This window comes from Astatotilapia calliptera, chromosome 5 (genome assembly GCF_900246225.1).
Source record: "Astatotilapia calliptera chromosome 5, fAstCal1.2, whole genome shotgun sequence".
Taxonomy (NCBI): domain Eukaryota; kingdom Metazoa; phylum Chordata; class Actinopteri; order Cichliformes; family Cichlidae; genus Astatotilapia; species Astatotilapia calliptera.
Window position 1 is genome coordinate 32052225 of NC_039306.1, and position 27924 is coordinate 32080148.

The window sequence follows — 27924 nt, forward strand, 5'->3', positions numbered from 1 at the left end:
ATAAAATCTTTGGTTTAATATTTCAGGTACTCCACAACATGTCCACACCTAGTGAACACTTGTAAAAAAGCACTTTTAGGTGTGGCCTAGTATGTAACTGATGTGATCTTGCCACATCTCGTGGCAACAACAGCTTTGCCACTACAAATGCATCACAACATTTCTTGTGCTCTGTATGCTCAGACCTCCACCTCTTTTATGTGAGTAGCGACTGAACGCTTGATTCAGAGCATGCCTTACCTCAGTGTGGTGTGGCATGGATCATATCTGTTATTAACCTCTGTCTCTCTTCCACAGCATGTCTTTCATCCTGTCTTCCTTCTCTCACCACAACCGGTCGCAGCAGATGGCCCCGCCCCTCCCTGAGCCTGGTTCTGCCGGAGGTTTCTTCCTGTTAAAAGGGAGTTTTTCCTTCCCACTGTCGCCAAAGTGCTTGCTCATAGGGGGTCATTTGATTGTTGGGTTTTTCTCTGTATCTATGAAGCGCCTTGAGGCGACTTTTGTTGTGATCTCAAACATGCAGTGATTCAGCCTCTACTCAAAAAACCTGCTCTTGATCCTGATATTATTGCGAATTACAGACCTATTTCCAAACTGCCTTTTATCTCAAAGATTCTTGAAAAGGTAGTTTACAAGCAATTAATGTCCTTCCTAGAAGAACACGGTATTTTAGAAGTTTTCCAATCTGGTTTTAAAGCTTTACATAGTACTGAATCTGCCCTTTTACGAGTTTTTAATGATGTGTTTTTGGCAAATGACTCAGGTGACTGTGTTATTATTGTGCTGTTAGATTTAACTGCTGCTTTTGATACAGTGGATCATAATATTTTAATTTCCCGTTTAGAGCAGTTGGTGGGTATGCGGAGTACCGCACTGCAGTGGCTCAGATCCTATTTGGCAGAGCGAACTTTCTCTGTGAAACTAGGGGAGTTTGTATCCTCTACTGCTTCTCTTCAATGTGGGGTTCCACAGGGTTCAGTTTTAGGCCCGCTTCTTTTCTCTCTATATCTCCTACCCCTTGGGTCTATTTTCAGGAAACATGGGATTTCTTTCCACTGCTACGCCGATGACTCCCAGATTTATTTCCCACTTAAAAAGATAAATGGCTTCTCAGTAGACCCGCTGCTCAGATGCCTTGATGAAATAAGGACTTGGATGGCTTTGAACTTTTTACATTTTAATGAACAGAAAACAGAAGTGATGGTTTTTGGTGGCGCTTCTGAGGCCACTATTATAGATCTTGGTTCACTGGCACAGTATGTTAAACCAGTCATCACTAATCTGGGAGTTAAAATAGAGGCAAATCTTAAACTTGAAAGCCAGGTCAGAGCTGTTGTAAGATCTAGCTTTTTTCATTTGAGGGAATTAGCCAAAATAAAGCCTATCTTATCGAAACAGCATTTTCAGACAGTAATTCATGCCTTTGTTACTTCTAGGCTGGATTATTGTAATGCACTTTATTTTGGGGTTAGTGATGCGTCCATTAGGCGCCTGCAGGTTGTGCAAAATGCTGCAGCACGTCTTTTAACTGGAACAAAAAAGTTTGAGCACATTACCCCTATTTTAATTTCACTCCACTGGCTACCTGTACATTTTAGGATTGTTTTTAAAATTCTCTTATTTGCTTTTAAATCTCTTAATGGCCTGCCCCCCCCCCCCCCTACCTCTCGGAGCTACTACAACCATATACACCTGCCCGTTCCCTTAGGTCCGCCAATCAGCAGCTCCTTAAGGTACCGAAAACTAAGTATAAATTTAAAGGTGATCGTGCTTTTGCTGTAGCTGCTCCAAAGTTGTGGAATGATCTGCCCTTGCATGTTAGGCAGGCCTCTTCTCTCTCTGAATTTAAAAGTCTTCTTAAAACATATTTATTCGCTGAAGCCTTTGGCATTGATTAGAGGGGTTGACTCAATTTGTTTTAACATGTTTCAATTTATTGTATCTATTTATTTTATCGTATCTCATTTTAATTTTCTTTACGTATGCTATTAACATGTACAGCACTTTGTGAAACTCTGGTTTTATGTTAAAGTGCTTTAGAAATAAAGTTGGTATGGTATGGTATGGTATGGTGATTTGGCGCTATATAAATAAAATTGAATTGAATTGAATTGGTGTTGCAGTGGTTAGCACCGTCTCCTCACAGTGTGTTCTTGGGACAAATCTGTTGGCTTGTGCGTTTCTGTGTGAAGTTAGCTTGTTCTCCATGTGCCTTCATGGGTTTTCACCCACAGTCCACTTGGGATACTGTGATTATCAAGAAAGTTAATAATCCCCCAAAGTAAAGCTATGGGAAATTATTTTTACACTCAAATCCTTACAAATTATATATATTTTGTGAAGCAGCTGATCTTGAAATGAATGGCCACTTTACATCTACATTACATTTATGTGTTTGTAAATTCTGTATGTAAGAATGTATATGTATAAGAAGAACTACACAGTAAATTTCCCAGTGTTAAATCAGCAGTGTTAAAGTGTATTTACCAGAGGTGTGGACTCGAGTCACATGACTTGGACTCGAGTCAGACTCGAGTCATTAATTTTATGACTTTAGACTTGACTTGAAAAAATGTTCTAAGACTTGTGACTTGACTTGGACTTTTACACCAATGACTTGGGACTTGAATTGGACTTGAACCGGTTTACTTGAAAAGACTTGATATTTTACCCCAAATATAAAATTTAACATGCATATTATATAGAGATTGAAAATGTGATGTCATTCACGGGTAGAACCGCAAAGGATTCTGGGAACTCGTGGCAAGCGGTACTAGCGCACGCAGGCTTTCAATTAAAATCAGTTACACAGCGATAAAAAGAAACACAAAAATGTCAAGAAGCCGTTGTATTATTAACTGCAATAGCCGGTCGCATGACAGCCACGGGAAGCCGACGTGGTAAAGAGATCGGTTGTTATCGGATTACGTCGTTGAAGAGAAATTGTTCGAGCCATGTTTCCGAAGTAACAAAGACGCGACTGGATTGCAGCCATTCTAAGACCAAATATAACGTCCCAGAACACTCCAGCTCACAGGTTAGTCTGCTCCAAGCATTTACACGAAGGTCAGTGTTTTTTAGTAGTTAATACGTCATTTTCATAACATAATTAGTGATATAGGTTACAAGCAAGTCTGGCGCTGAACAGAAATGGTCGCGCTATGCTCCTTTATTTATTGTGCATAAATAGTGAATTGTCCTGACACAATATTGTGTTTCGCTTCTGTTATTATGGTACATTGACAAAAACATATACTTTTATTCACAGGATAAAACAGGTTTTTTGTATCACTAATTGCCCAGTACGATTACAGCATACAATATTATTGTCACTGCTACATTTCTGTGATGGGTACCAGAAATTATTTCCACTGCTAATTAATTACCGTTGAGCTCAAAGGTCCTATTAATAAACGGTTAATGAATGTGTATTTATGAAGACGACTTGTGAGACTGGTAAACTTATGATACGTACGATGGTCTTTCGTTCTACACGGTGCATTTCAAGGTCCTGCACCCATCCGGCGGTAAACTGTACCTGGGCTTGTTGCAGTGACCTGAAGTTACTAAACTTCATGAGTGTATGCACTCACTCCAAGAACCGTATGATTATAAATATGCATATAAATATGCTAAGATGAGATAGCTGACTTCATCTAACTAGCAAATGTTGTCCAGGCTACGTTGGTGATACAGTTTTTTTTAATGTGTATGATATTTTTGTCATGCTATTTTAAAGCCGGTCCTACAAGCGCATCCAAGAATAACATGCAGCTTATCTCAGAACTGTCGGTGAAAATTATTCTTGGAGCTAGGTTTAATTGAGCTGCATTTTAAAGAGGTGCAATTTCACAATTTGTGTATATTTTCTACGTTCACTTTTGTCATGTGTTGAGAAAAACACAGATTTAAAATTACATGGTCTAATATTTACATTTAGCATAACTGCAACATTATTTTTTCGTTGTTTTTTTTTTTAAAGACTCGAAAGGACTTGAAATTCAAAGTTTCAGACTTGTGACTTGACTCGGACTTTTACACCAGTGACTTGAGACTCGACTCTGACTTGCCTGACATTACTTGAGACTTGACTTGAGACTTGAGGATAAAGACTTGAGACTTACTTGAGACTTGCAAAACAATGACTTGGTCCCACCTCTGGTATTTACTCTAATAGAGTCATTATAACAACAGCTGGAGCAAAACGCCCCCCAGTGTGGGTGATGATTCCTGGAGTTAAAAGAGACAGTGTCAACGTTACTCTAGAAAGCTCCTCCCACCACAGACTGGTTTTCAAACCAAGAGGATTTTTCACGACACCATTTTCTTCACATCAGTTGCAGGGTAAGTTGTTCATATTTACTTATTAAACCAACAATTCGACATTTTAAGCACAGGTAGCACATTAAAATAAGGTTACATTCCTTTTGTCCATGTTTATTATATATTTCATTTTGTACCAGAAGCAAATGTGACACTATCTGTATGCTAATGTAAGGTTGTTAATTAGCTAAAAAGTTGACTGATATCAGTGTTGGACTGTAAGGCTTGTTATCAAAATTTATTTCAGTGTGTAGTGGTGATTGTGTTGTGTTCTAGCATGTTCGAAATTCCATTAAATGAAACCCTCCATGTGTTGGGATCTACATATTAACATTAGCTAGCTAACTAGCATTTTGGCTAACCTCAGTGCACGGGCAATTCGCTAGTTATCGTTAAATTTTAAATCACCTAACTCAAGCATTAACTAATTAAAATTGTACACTAAATGTTACATCTTTCTTTTTTTCTTTTTTTGATACCTAGGTACCAGATATAGAGGTCGTTTTTAGTAAGGTTATTGTCTTATTTTAACTCGGCTGTCTTCAGCGATTTTACAGTTACAGGATTACAACCAGCAGGTGTTATAAGCTTGATAAAATATCCAAAATGTCCAGGATTCAGTTTTTGATGCATTTTTTAGTAGTTTGAATTTAAGATGACAGCGTTTGTATTTATTGTGAGTTGATGGTATTGACAAAAGTTACCCTGCTGCTTTCCATTTTGGTTACCAGACTGTTCAGTATGTTAAACTAAAGATGAACAAAATACTGACTCCCTAGTGCTAAGTTAGGTCAGACAAATGGTAAAAAGTAGTAGTTATTATTTTAGTTTTGTATTGAGAATTATATCTTGACACCTTGTTACACTGACATAAAAGTAACATACAGTGTAAGAAATCCCATTGCAAGGCTGTTTATGGGACTGTTTTAATATTCACATTTTCTGTTTACTGTAGTTCAATGAAGAGCACTGACTATAAGAAATTACTGTCTACAGGAAGCATGCTGCTTAAAGCAAAACTCGGAGGTGTGCAGAAATTTGTTAGAGTATCTGAGCCAAGCCTTAAGGAGTTTTTGATTGCCGGTAAGAAACCAACATTGTATTAAAAAGGTGTACAAGAGGCTTTAAGTTCTTTTTGTTATTTAGTCTCGTCAAACTGCATTTTATGATTAATTGAAAATGATCTGTGTTTTGGAAGCATCTTAGCTATGAATGTATATTTAGTGGGGGGGAAAACTGCATAATGTGAGTGTCACTCCTTTTAATCTACCACTTATCAAGCATGTTAGTGGCGCTTAATAATTTAGCCTTTGTTTATCTGACTCATTTTTGAAAGAGTATCTTGAAATGATCTTTATTTTAAGCTACAAAACATTAAATGTCATGTCTTTTTGTTTACACAAACTTGTGTGCTTGTTTCCAGCATTTGCAAAGTTTGGTGCGCCAGCCGTAACAGAAGGAGTTGGATGAGGATGTTTTTGAGGATATAGTAACAGATCCCTCAACCGGGGTACTAACCATCAAATATGAAACAGGTTTGTTTGAGTGATTTGTGTTTCATTGGATGTCTTTTTTTTTTTTAGTGTCATTATTACATTGTTTAATCAAAGAGTGTATAAAATGAGTCTATGGAGGGACCATGTAAACTAATTTGTTTTGCTTCTATTTTTAAGGTCTGGAAACATCTGTTGCAGAAGTGTCTCCTGAGCGGTTCTGTCACGGCTGCCGAGGCGAGCCGTGTGGAGTTGGAAGAAGGACCCAAGATGCAGGCAGTGGATGAGATACCGGTGGTTTTATTTACAGAGGTGTTGTGGCAAACAAACAGTGGGGCATAACAAATAACTAAAGACACCTAAACTGGGAGAACTAAAAATAACAGACCTGGGAGCATATGACAACGGGATGAGAAGCAGAGAGACGCAGACGAGGAACAGGACACCGTGGAACACAGGGTAATGCAGACTGACACGGAGTTACACAGACGAACCGGCAACAGGCAGGAGAACACACAGGGCTTAAATACACACACCAGTAATCAGGGGATGAGAGACAGGAGGGCAACACAGCTGGGAGGAATCTGGGCTGACGGGACAGGGGAAACGTAAACTGATCACACTCACATACGACGCGGACCTTCACAATAAAACAGGAAACTCAGACACATGGAACCAGACAAGACATTGAACTAAACAGACAGATTCACAAACAGATGGGGTGACACCATAGACAGAGACACAGACTCAAAGGCAGACCAAATATAACACACAGAACTCAAACAATAATAATCATCATCATAAACTAGAAAATGATAACTAAAAGCGCTGGGTCACCGACCCAGGACCATGACAGTACCCCCCCCCTCAAGGGCTGGCTCCAGACAGCCCAGCAGAAACACAAAAACGGACCAAAACCAAAAAAGAAAAGCACCCGACCAGGGTGGGCGGAGGGGGCCCAGGACGGAGGGACAGAGTCCAAAAAGGCCCAGATGGTCAAGTTCAGGAGGCCGACCATGCGAATGGCAGCGGGGCAGGTCCCGATGCCGGCCACGCAGTAGGCAGTGGCGTGGAAACAGTTCTGGGGGCCGACCGTGCGGACGGCAACAGCGGCGTGGAAACAGTTCTGGGGGCCGACCGTGCGGACGGCAACAGCGGCGTGGAAACAGTTCTGGGGGCCGACCGTGCGGACGGCAACAGCGGCGTGGAAACAAGTCCGGAGGCCGGCCACGCGGAAGGCAGTGGCGGCGTTCAGGAGGGCGTCCACGGTGGCGGAGATGACCAACTAGCGGCCAGGCAGATGACCGACGATGTGGAGGTGGTAGTAGGGGACCTGAAGGCTGCGTGGCCCCTGCAGCCCCAGGTGAAGCGGAGGCTGGACCAGATGAGGCGGAAGCTGAAGCGGAGGCTGGACCAGACGAGGCGGAAGCTGATGAGGAGGCTGGACCAGACGAGGCGGACGCTGATGAGGAGGCTGGACCAGACGAGGCTGAAGCAGAAGCGGAGGCTGGACCAGGCGAGGCTGAAGCAGAAGCGGAGGCTGGACCAGGCGAGGCTGAATCAGAAGCGGAGGCTGGACCAGGCGAGGCTGAATCAGAAGCAGAGGCTGGACCAGGCGAGGCTGAATCAGAAGCAGAGGCTGGACCAGGCGAGGCAGCAGCTGATGAGGAGGCTGAAGCTGGGCCAGGCGAAGCAGCTGATGAGGAGGCTGAAGCCGGACCAGGCGAAGCAGCTGATGCTGAAGCAGAAGCCGGACCAGGCGATGCTGATGAGGATGCTGGAGCCGGACCAGGCGACGCTGATGAGGATGCTGGAGCCGGACCAGGCGACGCTGATGAGGACACAGAGGCTGGACCAGACGAGGATGAAGACACAGGTGCTGGACCAGACGAGGATGAAGCAGTGGCTGGACCAGACGAGGATGAAGCAGTGGCTGGACCAGGCGAAGCGGATGAAGCAGTGGCTGGACCAGGCGAAGCGGATGAAGCCAAAGCATACACTGGACCAGGCGAGGAGGATGCTGAAGCAGATGCTGGACCAGGCGATGAGGATGCTGAAGCAGATGCTGAAACCGGACCAGGCGAGGCCGAAGACACGGGGGCTGGACCAGGCGAGGCCGAAGACTCTGAGGCCGCAGCAGGCGAGGACGATGAAGCTGCAGCAGGCGATGAGACTGCAGCTGGTGATGAGACTGCAGCTGATGGCTGGACGGGCTCCTCGGGCCCCCCAGCTAACGAGGCAGAAGGCTGGACGGGCTCCTCGGGCCCCCCAGCTGACGAGGCAGGACGCTGGACGGGCTCCTCGGGCCCCCCAGCTGACGAGGCAGAAGGCTGGACGGGCTCCTCGGGCCCCCCAGCTGACGAGGCAGGACACTGGACGGGCTCCTCGGGCCCCCCAGCTGACGAGGCAGGACGCTGGACGGGCTCCTCGGGCCCCCCAGCAAAAACAGTCTCAGAACCAGTGGGCACTGGAGCCCCTGGCACACACAGAACAGAACCAGCAGGTGCGGAGACCTCTGGCAGGGACGCAACAGAACCAGCAGGCACACGGGCCTCTGGCAGACAGAAAGTGGACTGCAGCTGCACTGAGCAGTGACTCAGCTCAGGCAGCGACAGTCCGGTGCAGTCCTCAGCTGGCTTCTTAACCTCCAGGGGTCCAGAGTCAGCTGGGGGCTCAACCCCAGCCTCTGGGGAGGCCCTGGAGCGTGTCGCAGTCTCAGAACTGGCCAGCTCTTGAGGAATGTTTCCATTGTTCTTGGGTTTGTCTCTCTGCTTAGAGTACGAAGTAGTTGAACTGTCCGTTATGGGTTGGACTGACATGGCTTGCTGTACAGGAGGAGTAGGTGAAGGTGATGGCTGAACAGGTGGTGGAGCAACTGACACAGGATGCAGGGCTGGTGGCTGCTGAGCAGGAGGCTGAACTGAGGATAAAGCTAATGATTCTTCTGCCAACCGGGCTACTGACTGGGCCATGGATTGTAACAGCGTTTGTAATAAGTCTGGCTGTGACTGTAATTGAGCTATGGATTGTGAGGCTGAATGTGGCGGAGGTGGCGACTGGGCTTCTGGCCGGGCGGCTAACTGAGCTTCTGGCCGGGCGGCTAACTGAGCTTCTGGCCGGGCGGCTAACTGAGCTTCAGGCGATAAACAGTTTTTGTCCTGTGCCGTACAGAACATCACCCCTGAGTAAACAGTCCCACAGTTCAGACCAATAATACTGTCCTGTCCACTCACCACAGCTGGCCGCTCGGAAATCCCCAGGTCCAACTGTGGCGAGGAGCGTCGGCAGCGTGAGCGCCGTTTCCCCCTTGAAGGCTGGGTTGACGGGCCGGGCAGAACATCCTCTGTCGGACCGGGCAGTGAAGCATGAGTTGCAGGGTGGGTGGTAGCAGCCGGGGGGTGAAGACGGAGTCCGTTCAGAATGAAATTCTGTGCGAGCGGGTGAAGTGAGCTGAGCAGCCAGGGGAGACCAGAAACCAAGCGCTATAGCCGATTAGCCACGGCTTGGCGAAATTCTCTCCCCTCGTGCTCCAGCCACGCGTTAATTACACTCAACAAAAATATAAACGCAACACCTTTGTTACTGCTCCCATTCCACATGGGATGGACGTAGAGACCTAAAATTCATTCCAGATACACAATATAACCATCCCTCCCAAACAGTGGTCACAAATCAGTCCAAATGTGTGGTAGTGGGCACATCTGCTATATTGAGATAATCCATCCCACCTCACAGGTGTGCCACATCAGGATGCTGATCTGACATCATGAGTAGTGCACAGGTGTACCTCAGACTGCCCACAACAAAAGGCCACCCTGGAATGTGCAGTTTTTTTGCGCTATTGGGGGTCTGGAGACCCAGAACCGGTCAGTATCTGGTGTGACCACCATTTGCCTCATGCAGTGCAACACATCGTCGCATGGAGTCTATCAGATTGTCAATTGTGGCCTGTGGAATGTTGGTCCACTCCACTTCAATGGCTGTGCGAGGTTGTTGGATATTCGTGGGAACTGGTACACGCTGTCGTATACGCCGGTCAAGCACATCCCGAACATGCTCAATGGGTGACATGTCCGGTGAGTATGCTGGCCATGCAAGAACTGGGACATTCTCAGCTGCCATCTGCCCTGAACAATGTGAACCATGATTCATCCGTGAAGCGCACACCTCTCCAACGTGCCAGACGCCATCGAATGTGAGCATTTGCCCACACAAGTCTGTTACGGCGACGAGCTGGAGTCAGGTCAAGACCCCGATGAGGACGACGGGCATGCAGTTGAGCGTCCCTGAGACGGTTTCTGACAGTTTGTGCAGAAATTGTTTGGTTGTGCAAACCAATTGTTCCAGCAGCTGTCTGGGTGGCTGGTCTCAGACGATCTTGGAAGTGAACCTGCTGGATGTGGAGGTCCTGGGCTGGTGTGGTTACACGAGGTCTGCGGTTGTGAGGCCGGTTGGATGTGCTGCCATATTCTCTGAAATGCCTGTGGAGACGGCTTATGGTTGAGAAATGAACATTCAATGCACGGGCGACAGATCTGGTTGACATTCCTGCTGTCAGCATGCCAATTGCACGCTCCCTCATTGCTTGTGGCATCTGTGGCATTTTGCTGTGAGACAAAACTGCACATTCCAGGGTGGCCTTTTGTTGTGGGCAGTCTGAGGTACACCTGTGCACTACTCATGATGTCAGTTCAGCATCCTGATGTGGCACACCTGTGAGGTGGGATGGATTATCTCAATATAGCAGATGTGCCCACTACCACACATTTGGACTGATTTGTGACCACTGTTTGGGAGGGATGGTTATATTGTGTATCTGGAATGAATTTTAGGTCTCTACGTCCATCCCATGGGGAATGGGAGCAGTAACAAAGGTGTTGCGTTTATATTTTTGTTGAGTGTAATTTGTCCACGGAGTAAACAATGTCCTCCCGGAGCTCCTTGGGCGGGTTGAATGCTGCTGGGTCCATAGTGGCCGGTTCGTACTGTCACGGCTGCCGAGGCGAGCCGTGTGGAGTTGGAAGAAGGACCCAAGATGCAGGCAGTGGATGAGATACCGGTGGTTTTATTTACAGAGGTGTAGTGGCAAACAAACAGTGGGGCATAACAAATAACTAAAGACACCTAAACTGGGAGAACTAAAAATAACAGACCTGGGAGCATATGACAACGGGATGAGAAGCAGAGAGACGCAGACGAGGAACAGGACACCGTGGAACACAGGGTAACGCAGACTGACACGGAGTTACACAGACGAACCGGCAACAGGCAGGAGAACACACAGGGCTTAAATACACACACCAGTAATCAGGGGATGAGAGACAGGAGGGCAACACAGCTGGGAGGAATCTGGGCTGACGGGACAGGGGAAACGTAAACTGATCACACTCACATACGACGCGGACCTTCACAATAAAACAGGAAACTCAGACACATGGAACCAGACAAGACATTGAACTAAACAGACAGATTCACAAACAGATGGGGTGACACCATAGACAGAGACACAGACTCAAAGGCAGACCAAATATAACACACAGAACTCAAACAATAATAATCATCATCATAAACTAGAAAATGATAACTAAAAGCGCTGGGTCACCGACCCAGGACCATGACAGGTTCCAGTTATCATCGCCACATTCATCAGATTCACAGGATACGGTCATCCTTTCAGACAGCCCTTTGAGGAAACGTCAGAAGCTGGATGCAGAAGCTAAGCAAGTAAGAGTTAACAGATTTCCACATTCTTCTAATAGTGTATTTTTTGTTTGTAGTTTAAGTGTTCTGAACTGTAGTGGTTATATCAACATGTAGAATGTTTTTATTGTGTTTTCCAGTTGGTGGAATCCATTCTCACAAGCAAACCTGGTGGAGAACGTATAATAAATGAGTACAATCGGACCAAGTCCCTGGTGGATGAAACCAGAAGAAAAATGGTCAACATACTGGTAGCTGACATGACAGAAAAAAATGGGTAATTTATTTCTGGCCCTGTGATTTTTACTATCATTTTCAAATAATTTAAAATCTCTATTAATTCCAGCGAAGCTGACTAGTTCTTTTCCTTTTGATCTTGCAGTACATCACCACCACGGCAGGTAAAAGAAATGTATGCCAGAGGAATTGTAACCTTTTTCCCTTACCTCAGTGACCCGTACTTAGGGCTGGGCCATATTATACCGTTCACGGTAATACCGGTATAATGTTAGGCAACGATAGGAAAATAAAATATCGCGATATAATGGGAGTAAAACGCGCATGCGCAGTGCCTTTGTTTTCATACGCACATGGCCGATTGTTGAGGAACCAGAATTGGTTTGTAAAAATGGTGCAACTTCCGTGATGTGGAACTGGTTTGGTGTTTGTCCGTCAGATACACGACAAAGCACATTTTTTTGCAGAACATGCAAGCGGCCGTTGTTATTGTCGTATTTGTCGGACTAAGATGCTCTTAAATCTGGGAGTAATCTGGGTCCTAAACTCCGTATATTTGACTTCAGGTCAAACAACACTGCAGCATCACTGAGAGTTGAAAACTGTCTAAATTCTTTCATCTTTAATAAAACGATCAGCATTGCTGCTTTACCAGGTGTAACTATGAAGTTTAACTTCCAGGCATCCATGAAAACAAAATGTATTACATTTAACGGAGTTAGAAGTTAGCAGGAAGCTAGCGGAAGTTAGCTCGCTAGTTTCGCTAGTTACCTAAGCATGATATTGCATGTTCTGACTGAGAGATTTCTGAAAAAAATCAAACGTACAGCTCTGCTATCACTTCCAACATAAATGAAGACAGGAAACTAAACAGCAGTGACGTTTGTAGGGTTACTGAAGTTATATATATAATGATGTGCTACGTGATCGCTAGCGACACAGCTATGTTAGCATAACATAAACAGTGAAGCTGGAGGACGAACACTAACACTTTTCCACTTATAAAAGTTAACGTGAAGGTTCCTAATGGTTAGAGACAAATGCAATCGCATGGCAGGATGCTGTAAACGGACCAAACTTCAGTCAGGAGAACAACTGAGATAATCCATCCACAATACGAGGTTAGTCATTAATATACTGCAACAACATGGGAATAGAGCAGCTGCCAGAGAATTCAACATTAATGAATCAATGGTACAGAAGTGGGGGAAGCAAGAAGAATGAGTTTAATAAAGTTTGATTTATCTGACTGCTTTGTTTCGCTTAATGTGCCTTATAATCCCGTGCACCTTATGGTCCGAAAAATGCGTACTGCACACACTGCAGTTTAATGTTGCAAAGCACCTCTTTTTAACTTCAGTGGATATTATACATGGTTATGCTCAGGATATGTCAGCCCATTTCTACTGGAAATGCCTTTGGGTTAAACTTTCAGCAAGAAATTTGCATTTGCACTGTTACATTTTTATAAAGCTTTAATGTACATAAAAACCAGCTTCTTGTTTAAGTGAAAATAAATGGAAGGTTGTCTTTTTGCGCTAGTAATGTTGTGGAGTTGTATTTTGTCTCGCATCAATTATATTGTCAGTTATATCGTTATCGCAAATTTTCAAATATATATCGTGATAAATATTTTTGGCCATATCGCCCTGCTCTACCCGTACTCAAAAAATGGCTATGTAAGTAGCTAACAGCAATAACTGATACAACTAAAATCAAAATTTTAAATCCTGCCAAAATGTATGTCCTTATCAACTGTTCATGGTCACATAACTTACTGATAAATTAATAAACAAAATGTCTGTATATGTCACTCTCCAAAGGAACATTATTATGATGGCGAGAGTGGCACTGGGTACTTGGCCTGGAGGATTAAAACCATACAGAGATGCACTGCTAAAGAGAGGCGATTAACATCTGGAGGTAACACTTATAATTCAGTGGAAACGTATAATACAGTTCCAAATTGTGGTTCTGTATTAATAATGGTTATCAAATGTTATTATTAGTTTTGATAAAGTTGTATTTCATATTGTCTAGCACCAGGAGATGGATCATCGGGTGAAGACCAGTGTGGAGGACCAACTGTCAGACGAGAGTTGCAGTTTGTTACAGAGAACGTGCTGAGTGAGGATGAGTGCAAGGAAGCAATCTCTCTGATGAAACATTCAGCTGATGAAGACACAGTCAAGAAGAAGATGAAGTTGACATTTGTTTATCGACACAACATGGTCCTTGACCCCCTGCTGTCAAGCAACATACTGTCTGTGTTTCCACGTTTCAAAGATATCAAAGGCTTGGTGAATATTTTTCATTACGTTGACAATGTAAACACATTTTATTTTTTGCAGATAGCAGATATAATTCTCTGTTCTCTATCCCTGTTACAGATCGAACAGGATTTTGTACTGATGTTTGGTGAGGATGTATCAGGCAGGTTGCTGGAGAGGTGGCCAACAACATTCAAAAGAAAGATTATCCAACAAGGCAGAAAGCTTCCTTCTACCAGTGACCTGGAAGAACTCTTGCTGGCAGCTGACTCTCCTGAGGATGCCACTGAAGTTAATGCTGACATTGGTGAGCTGTTATTTCTTTAATTAGAACATTCACAGGATATATAATGTTTGTCACAGAACAGCTGTCCTTTTGTATTTTGGGTCTACTCAAACATTTTGTCAATGCAGATGCATTGAAATTTGTTATTGATGAGGATGATTCAACTTTATTAAAAACAAATATATTTTTTCAGGCTGGGACAGTGACCTCTCAGCGATTCTATTGCTATTACATTTGATTCCACCATCTGGTCAGGGTCGGAAGAGACCAGGAAAGGTGTCAGCTTCTCAAGCAGAAAGGCATCTTGTGGTCTTCAAGGAGGTTTGTTTCTTTTCTATTTTTATGGTATGAATTACCAGTTTAAGAAACACTTGATTCTTATTGCCTGTCTGTATTTGTCTTTTCAGACTGGAACAAATATCCAAGAGCACCTTGATGCCATCACTACCAGCACTCAACCCTACCTCCTGCCTGTTGGGGTGAAAAAGCATGACATCCACCAGTTCTTCATTATTCTTGACAAGAATGCCATACCATGCAAGTCTACCTCTTCACTTGGTGCTTTTGATGAACTGTTTAAAGCACATTTTGTGTTTGGCACATCTTACAACACCATGCTTCACAACATGTACACGTTCATCCAAACCACTGTGTACAATATAGATGTTGGCAAAATCAAAGAAAGTCCCAGAGTTGCTGAAATAAGGACAAGGTTGCTTCGTTAGGGCTTGAAGGTTAATTCTCCATCATGAAGTGTTTTGTCTGTCAAGCTGAGTTTACTGGTTCAAACATGCTTGTTAGGCATTTACGGTTAGTCCATGGTTACTTACCTGGAAGAAACCTTCGCCTTAAATGTGCCCAGCGTGACTGTGGCTGTGTATTTGGCACTTTTTCAGGTTTTAGAAAACATTTAAATACCAAACACCTTAACTATTTCGACCAACAGGCTGACACTGATGTCAATTTACAGCCTGATGTGGCAGTTAAAGAAGTTAGCACTACAGGGCAGGTGGTGTCAACTAATGTAGAAGAAACACCCACAACATCTGAAATGTTGAAAAGTTCAAATAAGAGCACTTTGGATATGTGTGCCTCTACTGTTGCACAGCTCAGGGCAGCTGGATTAAGCCAATCTACTGTGAATAGTTTTGTCTCCTCAATGGAGGAAGTGTTTTTTGAGATTCATACTCAGGCTAAAGATGCAGCTTTACAGAGCTTACCTTCACAGGACACTTCAAGTAAAAAGAAATTAGAGCAGTCATTCAAAAACTTTGAAAACCCATTCACACTGTTAAATTCAGAAGCTAAACGAAATAGGCACTTTAAACAAAAATGGGCAACTGTTGAACCTGTTGAAATGGTGCTTGGCACAAGATTTGACAGTAGAAGAAACAAGATCACAGGGACTTTTGATCAAGTCATTGTAACCGATAGGTTTGCATATGTTCCTATTTTGGAAACACTGAAAACTATCTTTCAAAACCACCATGTTGTCGACATGTTCAAGTCAAGGAATATGTCCAGAGAAGGTGTGTATGCAGACTTAATCGATGCTGCCTATGTTAAAAGATGTCCCCTATTTTCTGCAGAAAAAGATGCCTTACAAATTCAACTGTTTTATGATGACTTTGAAACTGCAAATCCCCTGGGCTCTAAAAAGGGTGTACATAAATTAGGTGCAATATACTTTACACTAAGGAATTTTCCTCCAATCTTTAATTCGTTGTTGGTCAATATTCATTTGTGTGCTCTTTTTCATGCACAAGACTCAAAGCGTTATGGCTTTAATTCAATCCTTGAGCCACTTGTCAATGATCTGAAAGTTTTTGAGACAGAGGGACTGAAACTTCCCATGTTTAAACACTTGGTTCATGGCACTGTAATCCAGGTCACTGGGGACAATCTTGGCTTGCATAGTCTGTTTGGGTTCGTGGAGTCATTTGCAGCTCGATATTGTTGTCGTTTTTGTCTGCTTGAGAAGGATTGTTTTCAAAGTGTGTTCTGTGAAGATGATTCTGGTGTTGCACTAAGAACTCTTGATATGCATAAGCAGCACTGTGAAAGTGTACAAAGAGATCCTACGCTACCTCATGTATGTGGTGTGAAACGCACTTGTCTCTTGAATTCACTTAAATATTTCAACACAGCCAACAATTTTTCTGTAGATATCATGCATGACATTTTGGAGGGAGTTGCTCAGTTAGAGGTGAAACTTGTGCTGCTGTACATTCAGGAGAACTTCCTAAGTGCTGAACAACTTGCTGGTAGAATACATGCCTTTGACTATGGCTTCAATCAGCAGCGAAATCGCCCACCAAGGGTAAAGTTGTTTGATGGCAGTAATGATTTAGGACTAAATGCAATTCAATCTTGGTGCTTATTGTGTAATGTACCTTTGATGTTTGGCGATTTGGTACAGGTGGGTGATAGCTACTGGCATCTTCTACTTCTGCTTCTACAAATTGTCAATATTGTGTTTTCACCAGTGCTGTCAGAAGGTATGACCATCTACCTCAAACATTTAATTATTGATCATCATCAGCTCTTTAAGCAGTTATTTCCTACACTCAGTCTCCTACCAAAGCATCACTTCATGATACATTACCCTCGCAGTATACGAAATATTGGCCCAATTCTGCACATGTGGTGCATGCGTTACGAAGCCAAACATAACTTCTTTAAGAAGCAATTAAAAAGCTTTAAAAACATTACAATGACATTGGCCAAGAAACACCAAAGTTGTATGGCCATGTATTGGGAGTCTTTTAGCCTCGAAAGATTAGCTTTAGGACCAGGAAAGATGGTGACACTTGGAGAGCTGAAAGAAGGTCCAGAAATTGCTTTAAAATTTGGAGCTGCGTTGTCTACCAGTGTTTTTTCAGCTAAGTGGATAAAACATCATGGTACAGAGTATCGCCCTGACTTTATCATCTGTACAGAGGTAGTGTCTGAGATTCCAGTGTTTTATAAGATCAAAAGTATTGTTGTGAAAGATGACATTGCATTGCTCTGTGGAAAACTGATGGAAACCCTGTGTTTTGATGACCATTATCATGCATTTAAGGTCAGAATGCACCCCAATATGGTGCTGAAGGTGTTGAACATAAAAGAGCTGTGTTACTTCAAACCATTTGATCTTCAAATGAAGTATGGCACTTCTGATTCCTCCCTGTATGTGGTTCCATATTGTCATTTTATGCCGAACTAAATTCATTGTTTTAAAGTGTTTTATGACTGTTTTTGTGTGTGTAGTGTTTTATGTACACTACATGAGATGTTTTAATATTTTGAGCCTGACATCAAAATAAAGCTGTTAAACGTATTATCTAGTTGTGGTTTTTGCTTACTTGTTTTATATTTTAAAGCATTATTAGAAACCAGGTTTTCATGCTGGAAGAGGAAGAGTTTTAGTAACACTACTTGGTGTAAAATTAATTTAAAATTTTACTCTATGAGAGCTAATTTTTCACAAGAAAAAGTGCACGAATAACACAGTATAGAGTAACATCAACTCTCATCAGAGTTATTTGAACCCCCAGTGTTAACTTGAAATAACTCAATTCAGTGTTAAAAATCAGTGGAATTTTACTCAAATAGAGTTAATTTATCACTATGTTAGAGTAAATAATATGACACTACTAGTAGTGTTAGGTTCATTTAACACTCTGCGGTGTTACTCAGTGTTAAATTTTTACTCTATTTAGAGTTAATTTTACTCTAAAATTTTAACACTATAGAAAGAGTTGATTTAACACCAATTCCGAATGGGACCAAATAGACTCGGGACCAGTGTTAAATTTAACTCTTTAAGTGTTATTTTAACACTCCGAATTTTACTGTGTACAGACAGTAGTTGTTAACCTGGCCTCTGACCGATCTGTATGGAAATATTATTCCTAATGAGCCACATGTGTGATTTGACACCAGAAGCCCTTCTTGATGCAGCTCCATTTACCCGGGCTTGAGACCATCACTGGGATTTCATTGGCTTTTGCATTAATAAGCAGGTGAACAGGTGTACCTAACAAAGGTGCCTGTAAGTATATAATGTTGGTAATTGCAAGGACTTTTTAATTTTTCCTTTTTGAAAGCTAACAACAGGGTTGAAGTTAATACCAATATTTTAACGCAATCTAGGTCCACAGTGCAGCTATTGCACCGTTCATTAACATGTCATTCAAAAGTATTAGGTGGAGCATTTTAGTATTTAGCAGTGACAAATGATGGCGCTCCAAAAGGTATTCATATAAAACTATTTGTGTGTGTGTATATATAGGACCTAGAGAAGTAGGTGTGAAAAGCCCTGTAAGGTATCTTCAAGCGAATAAAAGACGCCATTCCCAAGGACAAAGAGTCTAAATAAACAATGCTTTACAGAGGGTATGTTGACTTTTCCACAACAAGAGTGCTCAGCTTCCCCACAGTGTCATTTTTCATTTTTCTTATCTTCTGCACCTTGAAGGCTGCCACAGAGGAGAAGTCGGCATAGCAGCGCTCCAGGAAGGCTTCACTGGTCTCCAGAGAAAAAGTCTTCGTTTAGTATTGAACAGTCCAGTAACCATGTCTTTGAGCTGTGTCTGAGGCCATTGCCTGCTCTCTGAAATTTCCAATTGTGAGTTTTGTGGGGAAATGTTCCTAGTATCTCTGTGGATATCAATACTTTTCTTCCAGACGCCGTCTGGGCTTTGAATGGCTTGCCCACAAATGTCATGAAATTGAAATTCTCCAGGAATCTGTTGACAGTCGATTTAAGGAAGTAGGAAAAAAAACGCATGAAAAAGAAAAAGATTTGTCAGGGCTGTTCACTGTTTTATGCAGCTGACACTGGGGAAATGGGGAACGCCTTATTTGCTGTGGGGTGGGATTTTGCTTTTGGTGACAATTTTCACAGTTTTAGGTTTTGCGCATCTAAGTAAGCCTGAACCACTTGATAAAGGCAGAAAAAGCTTATGCTGCTCTTATCTGCAAAACCGGATTATATATAGAGAGAGTGAGATATATATCTAGACGTATAAGCAGCATTTTCTTATTCGCTGTAGTTAACTTATTGTCTAACAACACAGCATTATGTACTCCATACACCAACATGACTTTATCCTTTAAACGCGGTTTGTTTTTTTGCAGATCATCTCCTGGCAGTTTCTGTAAAAATGGATGTACAATACAGCTTTTATGTTTCAGCTCGGTGTGTTGAAAAGCCCCACTGACTTTTCTGTATGTGAATGTTTCATCTCTGACCCTCTTTCAGATAGCAGAGGCTAAAGGACAGCAGAAAGAGGATCAACGACATTTCCCCTGCATTCACACTGAGTACACTCTTTCCAGCGTGTAGGAAATCTATTTTTAACTTGTCTTTCATAAGAAAGGACACGCAAAGAGTGAAAGACATTGTCAGACCTTAAAGAAACCCGTTTCTTTAAAGAAGACTGGGCGGCTTTGTTGGAATCGTCATATCCAATGACCTATTTGACATTTAGGTTTGAGAACTTTATTCCACACGATATTTGATGCAAGTTTCTTTTTCCCCCTTTTCTCCATGAGAGATTTTTTTTCTTTTCTGCAAGTTTAAAAAAGAAGAAATATGCACATATATTTGCGTCAGTGCTGAATCACTGATTTGTCATCGAGCGGTGAAAAGAGCAATAAGAGCCACAGCTAAATTAACCAAGCACTCAGTGGCCCCGGGGCACATGTGTCAGGCTTTTCTTTAACTATGCACAAAACTTGAAAATCCCTGACTTCATTCTGTTCTGAAAAATGTTACTATTCCCTCATTATGTCCATCAGAAACATCTCTTGACGGACTCCCTTGTGGTGTAAAACATTTGGCAGCGTGGCCCAGCGCTGCTGTCACTCACATTTAGAAGAAGAAAACAAAAACCTGCCCTGAAACAGCAGTTTTGGTTACTAATAATGCAATAAATTTAGATCAACTTTGTGCTGACATCAGGGGACAGTCCATTTTAAAGCTAAACTAAATACGGTTTATTTTTAATGGATATAATTACTATATATAATATGAAAGGTGTTTCTTGTTTTAATGAACTGATGTTATCAGGTGAGCTAAAAGAGACGATTGCCAAAGATCGGCGCTAGGCTTGTGGTTCTTTCATGGCTGGGTTAAGATGGTTGGAATGTGGACATACTGGGAAAAGGACAGTAAACAGAAGAAATGATGAAAAGAGAAAGATCACAGAGGAAGTTTATGATAAAGTGAGAGAGGACAGAGAGTTGGCATGATGGGATATGGTGAGTTGAAGGCAGATGATCCACAGTAGAGACCCCTAAAGGGAATAGAAGAAAAAGTGACATGCAGTGACTTTCACAGAAAGGCAGACAGAGAAGATGAAACGTACCTTTTCATGATTTTGTGCTTCCTGTCTTTTATTCTTTATATGTTGCCAACCTCATGGACCTTCTGCATTCTTCCTGGGCACACTCCTTTCTGCCTGAAGAATTGCAAAATATTAATACTACTTTTTTTAAAGCATTCCTTTAGTAAAAGTAGCAACACCACAATACAGAAACACCTCATTACTGATTATATTATGTATTAATACATTTTACTCAAAGCGTCATAAGTAAATGTACTTACTCTGCAGATAAAAGTCCATCAGTGTGAAAGTCAAAGTCAACTTTATTGTCAGTGCTGCCATACATGCAGGACACACACAGGATCAAAGTATTATCCATGGTCAGTTCATCGATCAACATTACCGCTGCAGATGTTTATAGCTGAGCTCAGTGTAAGAGTTCTATTAGCTCACATGTGTACCAGAGGCAATAACCAGCTGTAGCCACAAGATTGCAGTAATTAAAGAACTGATGCAAACATGTAAGAAGCTGTTTGAAATGACAAGTGAGAGATTGATGTCTAATGTCTAGATTTCACTGGACAAGCACTGCTTGGCTTGCTTGCCCTGACAGAACGCTGTTGGGTGGAAGCCAAAAGAGAGCCAAAAGACAGTAAACACTTGCATGTGTCACGGTCTGACCGCGTGGATTGTATGAGGAGAACCCAATTGCTGACACAGGCGAGGAGACGCAATAAACACGAACAAAAAAACCAGCCTTTATTTGGGGCTGATACTCAAGCATACAAAATAAAGCAAAAGGCTAACAGGGTGACAACTAAACTAAAACCTACACTGGAAAGAAACTAAATTATGATTACCATGATGTGAACATAATGCTAAACAGGTACATGTAAGGAACTATGGCGCGAAAAAACATGAAATGTGAACATGGACATGAAAATTACAAGAAGCTGACGTGACGGGAAGAAACACAGACGACGTGACGAGGAACCAATGGAAACACACAGACTAAATACACAAGAGGTGATGAGGGGAAGGGAAACACATGGGGAAACAGCTGACAAAAATTAATATGATGACACCACAGGAGAAAGTGAAACTAAAACAATGAACACAGAACACAAAGACCCCTTCAAAATAAAACAGGAAGCCTAACAGGACACAGACATGACACAAGACAGACTAATGCACACAGACTCCACACGACACACCGACAATGGAGACTTAAACGCCGGCATACAGAAGGTAAAACACTGAGGACAAGGCAGACCATATAATGAAGAGAATAGGAACAGACTCATAACTAAGAATACAAAGAATAACCTAAACTAGACTCAAAACTCAAGGGAACCTGATAATAATACAAGAACTTAACATCTTTTCCACATACAGTGGGGCAAAAAAGTATTTAGTCAGCCACCGATTGTGCAAGTTCCCCCACTTAAAATGATGACAGAGGTCAGTAATTTGCACCAGAGGTACACTTCAACTGTGAGAGACAGAATGTGAAAAAAAAATCCATGAATTCACATGGTAGGATTTGTAAAGAATTTATTCGTAAATCAGGGTGGAAAATAAGTATTTGGTCACCTCAAACAAGGAAAATCTCTGGCTCTCAAAGACCTGTAACGTCTTCTGTAAGAAGCTTTTCTGTCCCCCCACTCGTTACCTGTATGAATGGCACCTGTTTGAACTCATCATCTGTATAAAAGACACCTGTCCACAGCCTCAAACAGTCAGACTCCAAACTCCGCCATGGCCAAGACCAAAGAGCTTTCGAAGGACACCAGGAAAAGTATTGTAGACCTGCACCAGACTGGGAAGAGTGAATCTACAATAGGCAAGCAGCTTGGTGTGAAAAAATCAACTGTGGGAGCAATCATCAGAAAATGGAAGACATACAAGACCACTGATAATCTCCCTCGATCTGGGGCTCCACGCAAGATCTCATCCCGTGGGGTCAAAATGATGATGAGAACGGTGAGCAAAGATCCCAGAACCACACGGGGGGACCTGGTGAATGACCTGCAGAGAGCTGGGACCAAAGTAACAAAGGTCACCATCAGTAACACACTACAACGGCAGGGAATCAAATCCCGCAGTGCCAGACGTGTTCCGCTGCTGAAGCCAGTGCATGTCCAGGCCCGTCTGAAGTTTGCCAGAGAGCACATGGATGATACAGCAGAGGATTGGGAGAATGTCATGTGGTCAGATGAAACCAAAGTAGAACTTTTTGGTATAAACTCAACTCGTCGTGTTTGGAGGAAGAAGAATACTGAGTTGCATCCCAAGAACACCATACCTACTGTGAAGCATGGGGGTGGAAACATCATGCTATGGGGCTGTTTTTCTGCCAAGGGGACAGGACGACTGATCCGTGTTAAGGACAGAATGAATGGGGCCATGTATCGTGAGATTTTGAGCCAAAACCTCCTTCCATCAGTGAGAACTTTGAAGATGAAATGAGGCTGGGTCTTCCAACATGACAATGATCCAAAACACACCGCCCGGGCAACAAAGGAGTGGCTCCGTAAGAAGCATTTGAAAGTCCTGGAGTGGCCTAGCCAGTCTCCAGACCTCAACCCCATAGAAAATCTGTGGCGGGGGTTGAAAGTCCGTGTTGCTCGGCGACAGCCCCAAAACATCACTGCTCTCGAGAAGATCTGCATGGAGGAATGGGCCAAAATACCAGCTACTGTGTGTGCAAACCTGGTAAAGACCTATAGTAAACGTTTGACCTCTGTTATTGCCAACAAAGTATTGAGTTGTATTTTTGTTATTGACCAAATACTTATTTTCCACCCTGATTTACGAATTAATTCTTTACAAATCCTACCATGTGAATTCATGGATTTTTTTTTCACATTCTGTCTCTCACAGTTGAAGTGTACCTCTGGTGCAAATTACTGACCTCTGTCATCATTTTAAGTGGGGGAACTTGCACAATCGGTGGCTGACTAAATACTTTTTTGCCCCACTGTACCTAAGAAATAACAAATAAAACAATAAACTCAAAGTGCTGGGTCACAGACCGAGCCCCTGACAGCATGAATCCAATGGACAGAAACACAACTCCTGATCAATGCTAATGTGCATCCATATCTCTTGGAGGTATGTGTAATGTAGCAGGCATGTGTTTGCTATTTTTTAAATATTACCATAACTTCCCATTTCCATAACGCAATTCTAAAAAGCATGATTTATCAGTTTTGACTGGGTGTTATTGTTGCCACACAGTGAACTCAGTATAGTTGAAAGGATTTTGTTTCTATTCCAGAAGAAAGAACACATTACTCACCAGATGAATGACATTTATAACTATAAATGTTAATAACTTAAAATCAAGCCTTTATTAAAAGTCTATTAAGTCTTTGTTCATATGAGATCAGTAGGTGTTTGCCAAACTTTAGGGGAAAAGGAGCTGAGCTGAGACATGTATGTGATAATCTGTCGTGGTGCTGTACAAAGCCAAATTTATGAAACATGTTATTGAGTATGGCTATAAACATCATGTGTTTTACTGATGTTAATAGCCTTCACTATTAGCCTGCACTTCTATTGCTCACAGGAACCACAGGTTTTATTGGCTCTCGGAAAGTTTTGTTGTTTTCTTCTTCAAAATCATGAAGCAGCCACCACTGCAGTAGATTTTGAATTGTTTCCACATACACTATGGGTGATAAAAACAAGAAACAAGCACTGCTCTTTGACCACTGGTGGAAAAACCACTGGTAGAAAAACTCTAATAGTTTCCAAAGCTACTGGAACAGAGGCTAATCTGGCCATGACCCCATGACTGGAAGTAGCGGCTGCAGCCAGATTGTCACGAAATTCATTTTTAGCCTTTACAAAGCATCATTTACTTTATATTCATTGTTCAACCACTTGACAAGTCTTACTTTGCTGGTTTGATGGCTTTGCAGAATCATAAAAGTGGCAAGAGAAGGACAGTTAAATATTATATTTTATTCAACGTGTCCCATTATCTCTCTAAATCCTGTTGATCCTCTACCCCACTGGTAAATTGTGTATATTTCTGCTCCATGTAGGAATGAAAAAAGGAATAAAACTCCAATACAGAGACTCCTCTGATGATTGGCTCTGAGTTGAGTTCAGCCACCCATTGTTCACCCATAATCCAGGAAAGCTATTAAGGTGTTAAAATATGTACTACTAGAGACTGTTTATGATCATCCAGTTTACTGTGCTGGGAATTTTGTATTTGCTCTTTTTCTTTAAAATAAGCAAAGCAGGCGAGAATCACAGGTCTCATAATACTTGACATCAAGTAGACTCAGCGTCTGTCCTCAGTGAAAGAGTACTTTTGTTTGAGTCCAGTCACATTTTTATTGGTTTATTTTGAAGAAGAAGAAGCCATTTAAAGTCCTACTTTCATTATATATATCTTTATATCTGTATTTCTTTTTCATTCGGTTGTAACAATACCTTGTTCTGACATCATTTCAAACACTAAATTGGTAGATGTCATTATGGTATTTTACGTAGGTTGCATTTCTTTCAGGAATGCATGTTCTGTCTTGGCCTGCTGCCACTTTGACCCACTTTTGATGAGAACAGAAATGGATGGATGGAAAGATGGTTGTTAAAACTGTCAAATCCCCACTTTCACCAGTTGTGGCAACACTTTACTCACTTGGGATATGGTTTTTGAATTGCACAAAAACAACTTAAGCTTTTGGAGTGTGTAGAGGGAAAAGCTGTCAAAAAACACTTGCTATCACCTCGTGTAGACTGAACTCTTGCAGATGGCATGAAAAACAGATTTTCTACAGAACAAGCACTATAAGAGGCGTATAAAACAAGGTTTCGAATACGTTGCCATTGCATCATGAAAAGTGAAAGAGCTGAAAATAGTAGAAGGAACTTTTATGTAGAAACTCAGTTGTGATTTAATGTTAAAAAACCTCTAATATTTCACTTGATAAGAAAACATAACCTTGCTTCACCTCTCCATGAAGTTGCTGCTCATCAGTTAGTCTTGTTCTAGCCTGCAGTGTTAGGTTGTGCAGCTGAAATAATAAGTGACCAGAAGTTAGAGCAGCCATCTAGTAGCTGGCAGGTTGGTCCCTGTTCAGATGCTGGCATATTTTAATTTTATATGATCCAAAAATAAGCATCATACACATCGGACACACTGTGATGTGCGGTCACATTTATTTATTTATTTATATTTTGGAATCAAACCACCAACCTTCCGGCTAGTAGTTGACCTGCTCTACCACCTGAGCTACAGCCACCCTGACAGAATTTGAAAACAATAATATGATGCAGCTTGCAGGAAGCAGCATGTGTAAGTGTAAGTAAAAGAAGGGTGTTTTCCATCTTCCTTTTCCAAAGAGCAACTGTCAGTGATAACAGACTTTCAAATTTGCAGTGTGGATCTTCTGAATCAAGGTGCAGCAGCATTACAATAGTACTAGTACAATGGAAGTGACACAGCACCATACCTGCTTCATGCCCTGGAGGACGGGGCTGTGGCCCCCCCACACCCTCTAGCAGATCATTACATGAAGGAACCTTTTAAAAACAAGCGCGTCCATGCTCACAGGTGTACACACGGGTGCTCACACACACAAACTACACCCTCAAAGCACACTGTGCGCTGTCGATCCTACGTGCTGCACAATAATGTTTAATATGTAGTATTTACTGTTATATTCTCATATATCATCGTGATGTTGTTTATTCTATTGCTCTTGTTTTCTTCTGCTTGTTTTCTTTTTTCATTCTCAACAGGTGAAATTAAAAAAGTATCTACTGTTATCTATTGTTAGCTAGTTTATTGTGATGGTGTTGTTTTTATTATGTTGCTCTTTGTTGTTTGTTTTCTCTTCTGGTTTTTTCATCTCCATACAGGTGATCCAGGTGTTTTGTTTGTTTTTCTTTTTTTTTTCTTCCCTCCTTTCCCCTCTATCTCTTTCTTGGCCTTCAGACAACAATTCTGATGGCTAAAGATCCAAACGGGACAGGAAAAAAAAAGAAAAAAAAGAAGTGACACAGCATGAGTCAAATGTAAGCGGAAAAGTAGCCGAGTTAGTATTTTCCCTGTTAGCTTAACCTAGGGACAGAGGCCATCATGACACATGTAATCAGCAAACAACCAACAGATAAAGCAGAACTGCTCAGGTTACACAGAAAAATATCAAAACTACATGAGTTAGAACAGGTTATCTGTTGGAGTATGTGTGTGTATATGTGTTACTTTATGCTCTGAGGTTATAGTTAAACCTGCATGCTCCGAGAGTTCCAGCAGTCAGGTTTCTTCTGACCTCGGCATATTTGCAGCTCTGATCACTTTTTAACAGGGTGTGCATTCGGAGAGTTCAGACGCTGCACACAACAGCAGATTTCCTTTGCTACTTTTACACTGGCTGAAAGAAAATGAAAATTATTTTCTGGAACTTTGATTTGATGGATAAGATGCGCCCCTGCTTATAGCTAGATCTGACAACAACACGGAGCTACTTCGAGTAGCGATGTTTGATGCTTAGGCTATTTATAACATGAAAGTTTTCCATGGCTAATAATACTATTATTATTACTATTATGAGTAAGTACAGACAACCGGGGGTTTGTTTAAAATCTGTATGGTCTTCCTTCTGCTAATGCTTAGCAATAGTTTCCAATAAGGACATACTGGTGGTACCTGATGGGTAATGAGCAGAGCTGTAGTAACTACAGAGGGTGAAAGCTGATGAAGCCAGGTTGATAACAGAGGTGATGGTCAGTGAGCAGCAGTATGGCTTCATGGTAAGAAAAGCACTACAGATGCAATGACCTTCTCTATACTGGCGAAATATAGAGAAGGTCAGAAGTTGCAGTGTGTTTTTGTGGATCTGTAGAAAGCATATGATAGGGTGCCAAGAGAGGAGTTGTGATAGTGCAGGAGGAAGTCAGGAGTGGCAGAGAAGCATGTGAGCGTGGTTTAGGGCATGTATGAGGGTCATTTGCGACAGAAAAGTCTACAAGGTGATAGTGAGACCTGCTATGATGTATGGTTTGAAGATGGTGGCAAAAAAGGAGGCTGAGCTGGAGGTGCCAAAATTTTCAGAAGGGACAGGATTTGAAGTGCTTACATCAGAGGGACAGCTCAGGCTGAGTGTTTTGGAGACAAAGTAAGAGAGACCAGGATTGCTTGGAATGGAGATGGTTTGGACATGTGCAGGGGAGGGATAGTGGAGCTGCCAGGCAGGACCTAAAGAGGAAGACCAGAAAGAAAATTCATGGATGTAGTGAAGGAGGACACGCAGAGGGTTTAGGTGATAGACAAGGATGCT

The 27924-nt window shown here is 42.2% G+C and overlaps 1 protein-coding gene and 1 long non-coding RNA gene across 3 annotated transcripts; both read left to right on the plus strand.

The window, feature by feature from the left end:
* The first annotated feature begins 4306 nt into the window (after positions 1–4306).
* LOC113022958 (uncharacterized) lies at positions 4307–11978 on the plus strand. Of its 2 annotated transcripts, XR_003272477.1 has the most exons (7): positions 4307–4344; positions 5320–5406; positions 5747–5858; positions 5997–6033; positions 11438–11540; positions 11657–11793; positions 11899–11978. It is a non-coding gene; the product is annotated as an uncharacterized LOC113022958 (long non-coding RNA). The 2 variants fall into 2 exon arrangements; XR_003272476.1 differs by lacking the exon at positions 4307–4344 and having other exon boundaries at positions 5229–5406.
* A 1438-nt stretch (positions 11979–13416) lies between these two features.
* Positions 13417–15046, plus strand: LOC113022957 (uncharacterized). Its single transcript, XM_026168938.1, has 6 exons — positions 13417–13432; positions 13577–13676; positions 13794–14053; positions 14144–14330; positions 14503–14630; positions 14717–15046. The coding sequence occupies exons 3-6, from the start codon at positions 13913–13915 to the stop codon at positions 15032–15034; spliced, it is 774 nt and encodes a 257-aa protein (XP_026024723.1). The 5' UTR covers positions 13417–13432; positions 13577–13676; positions 13794–13912; the 3' UTR covers positions 15035–15046.
* The last annotated feature ends 12878 nt before the right edge of the window (positions 15047–27924 follow it).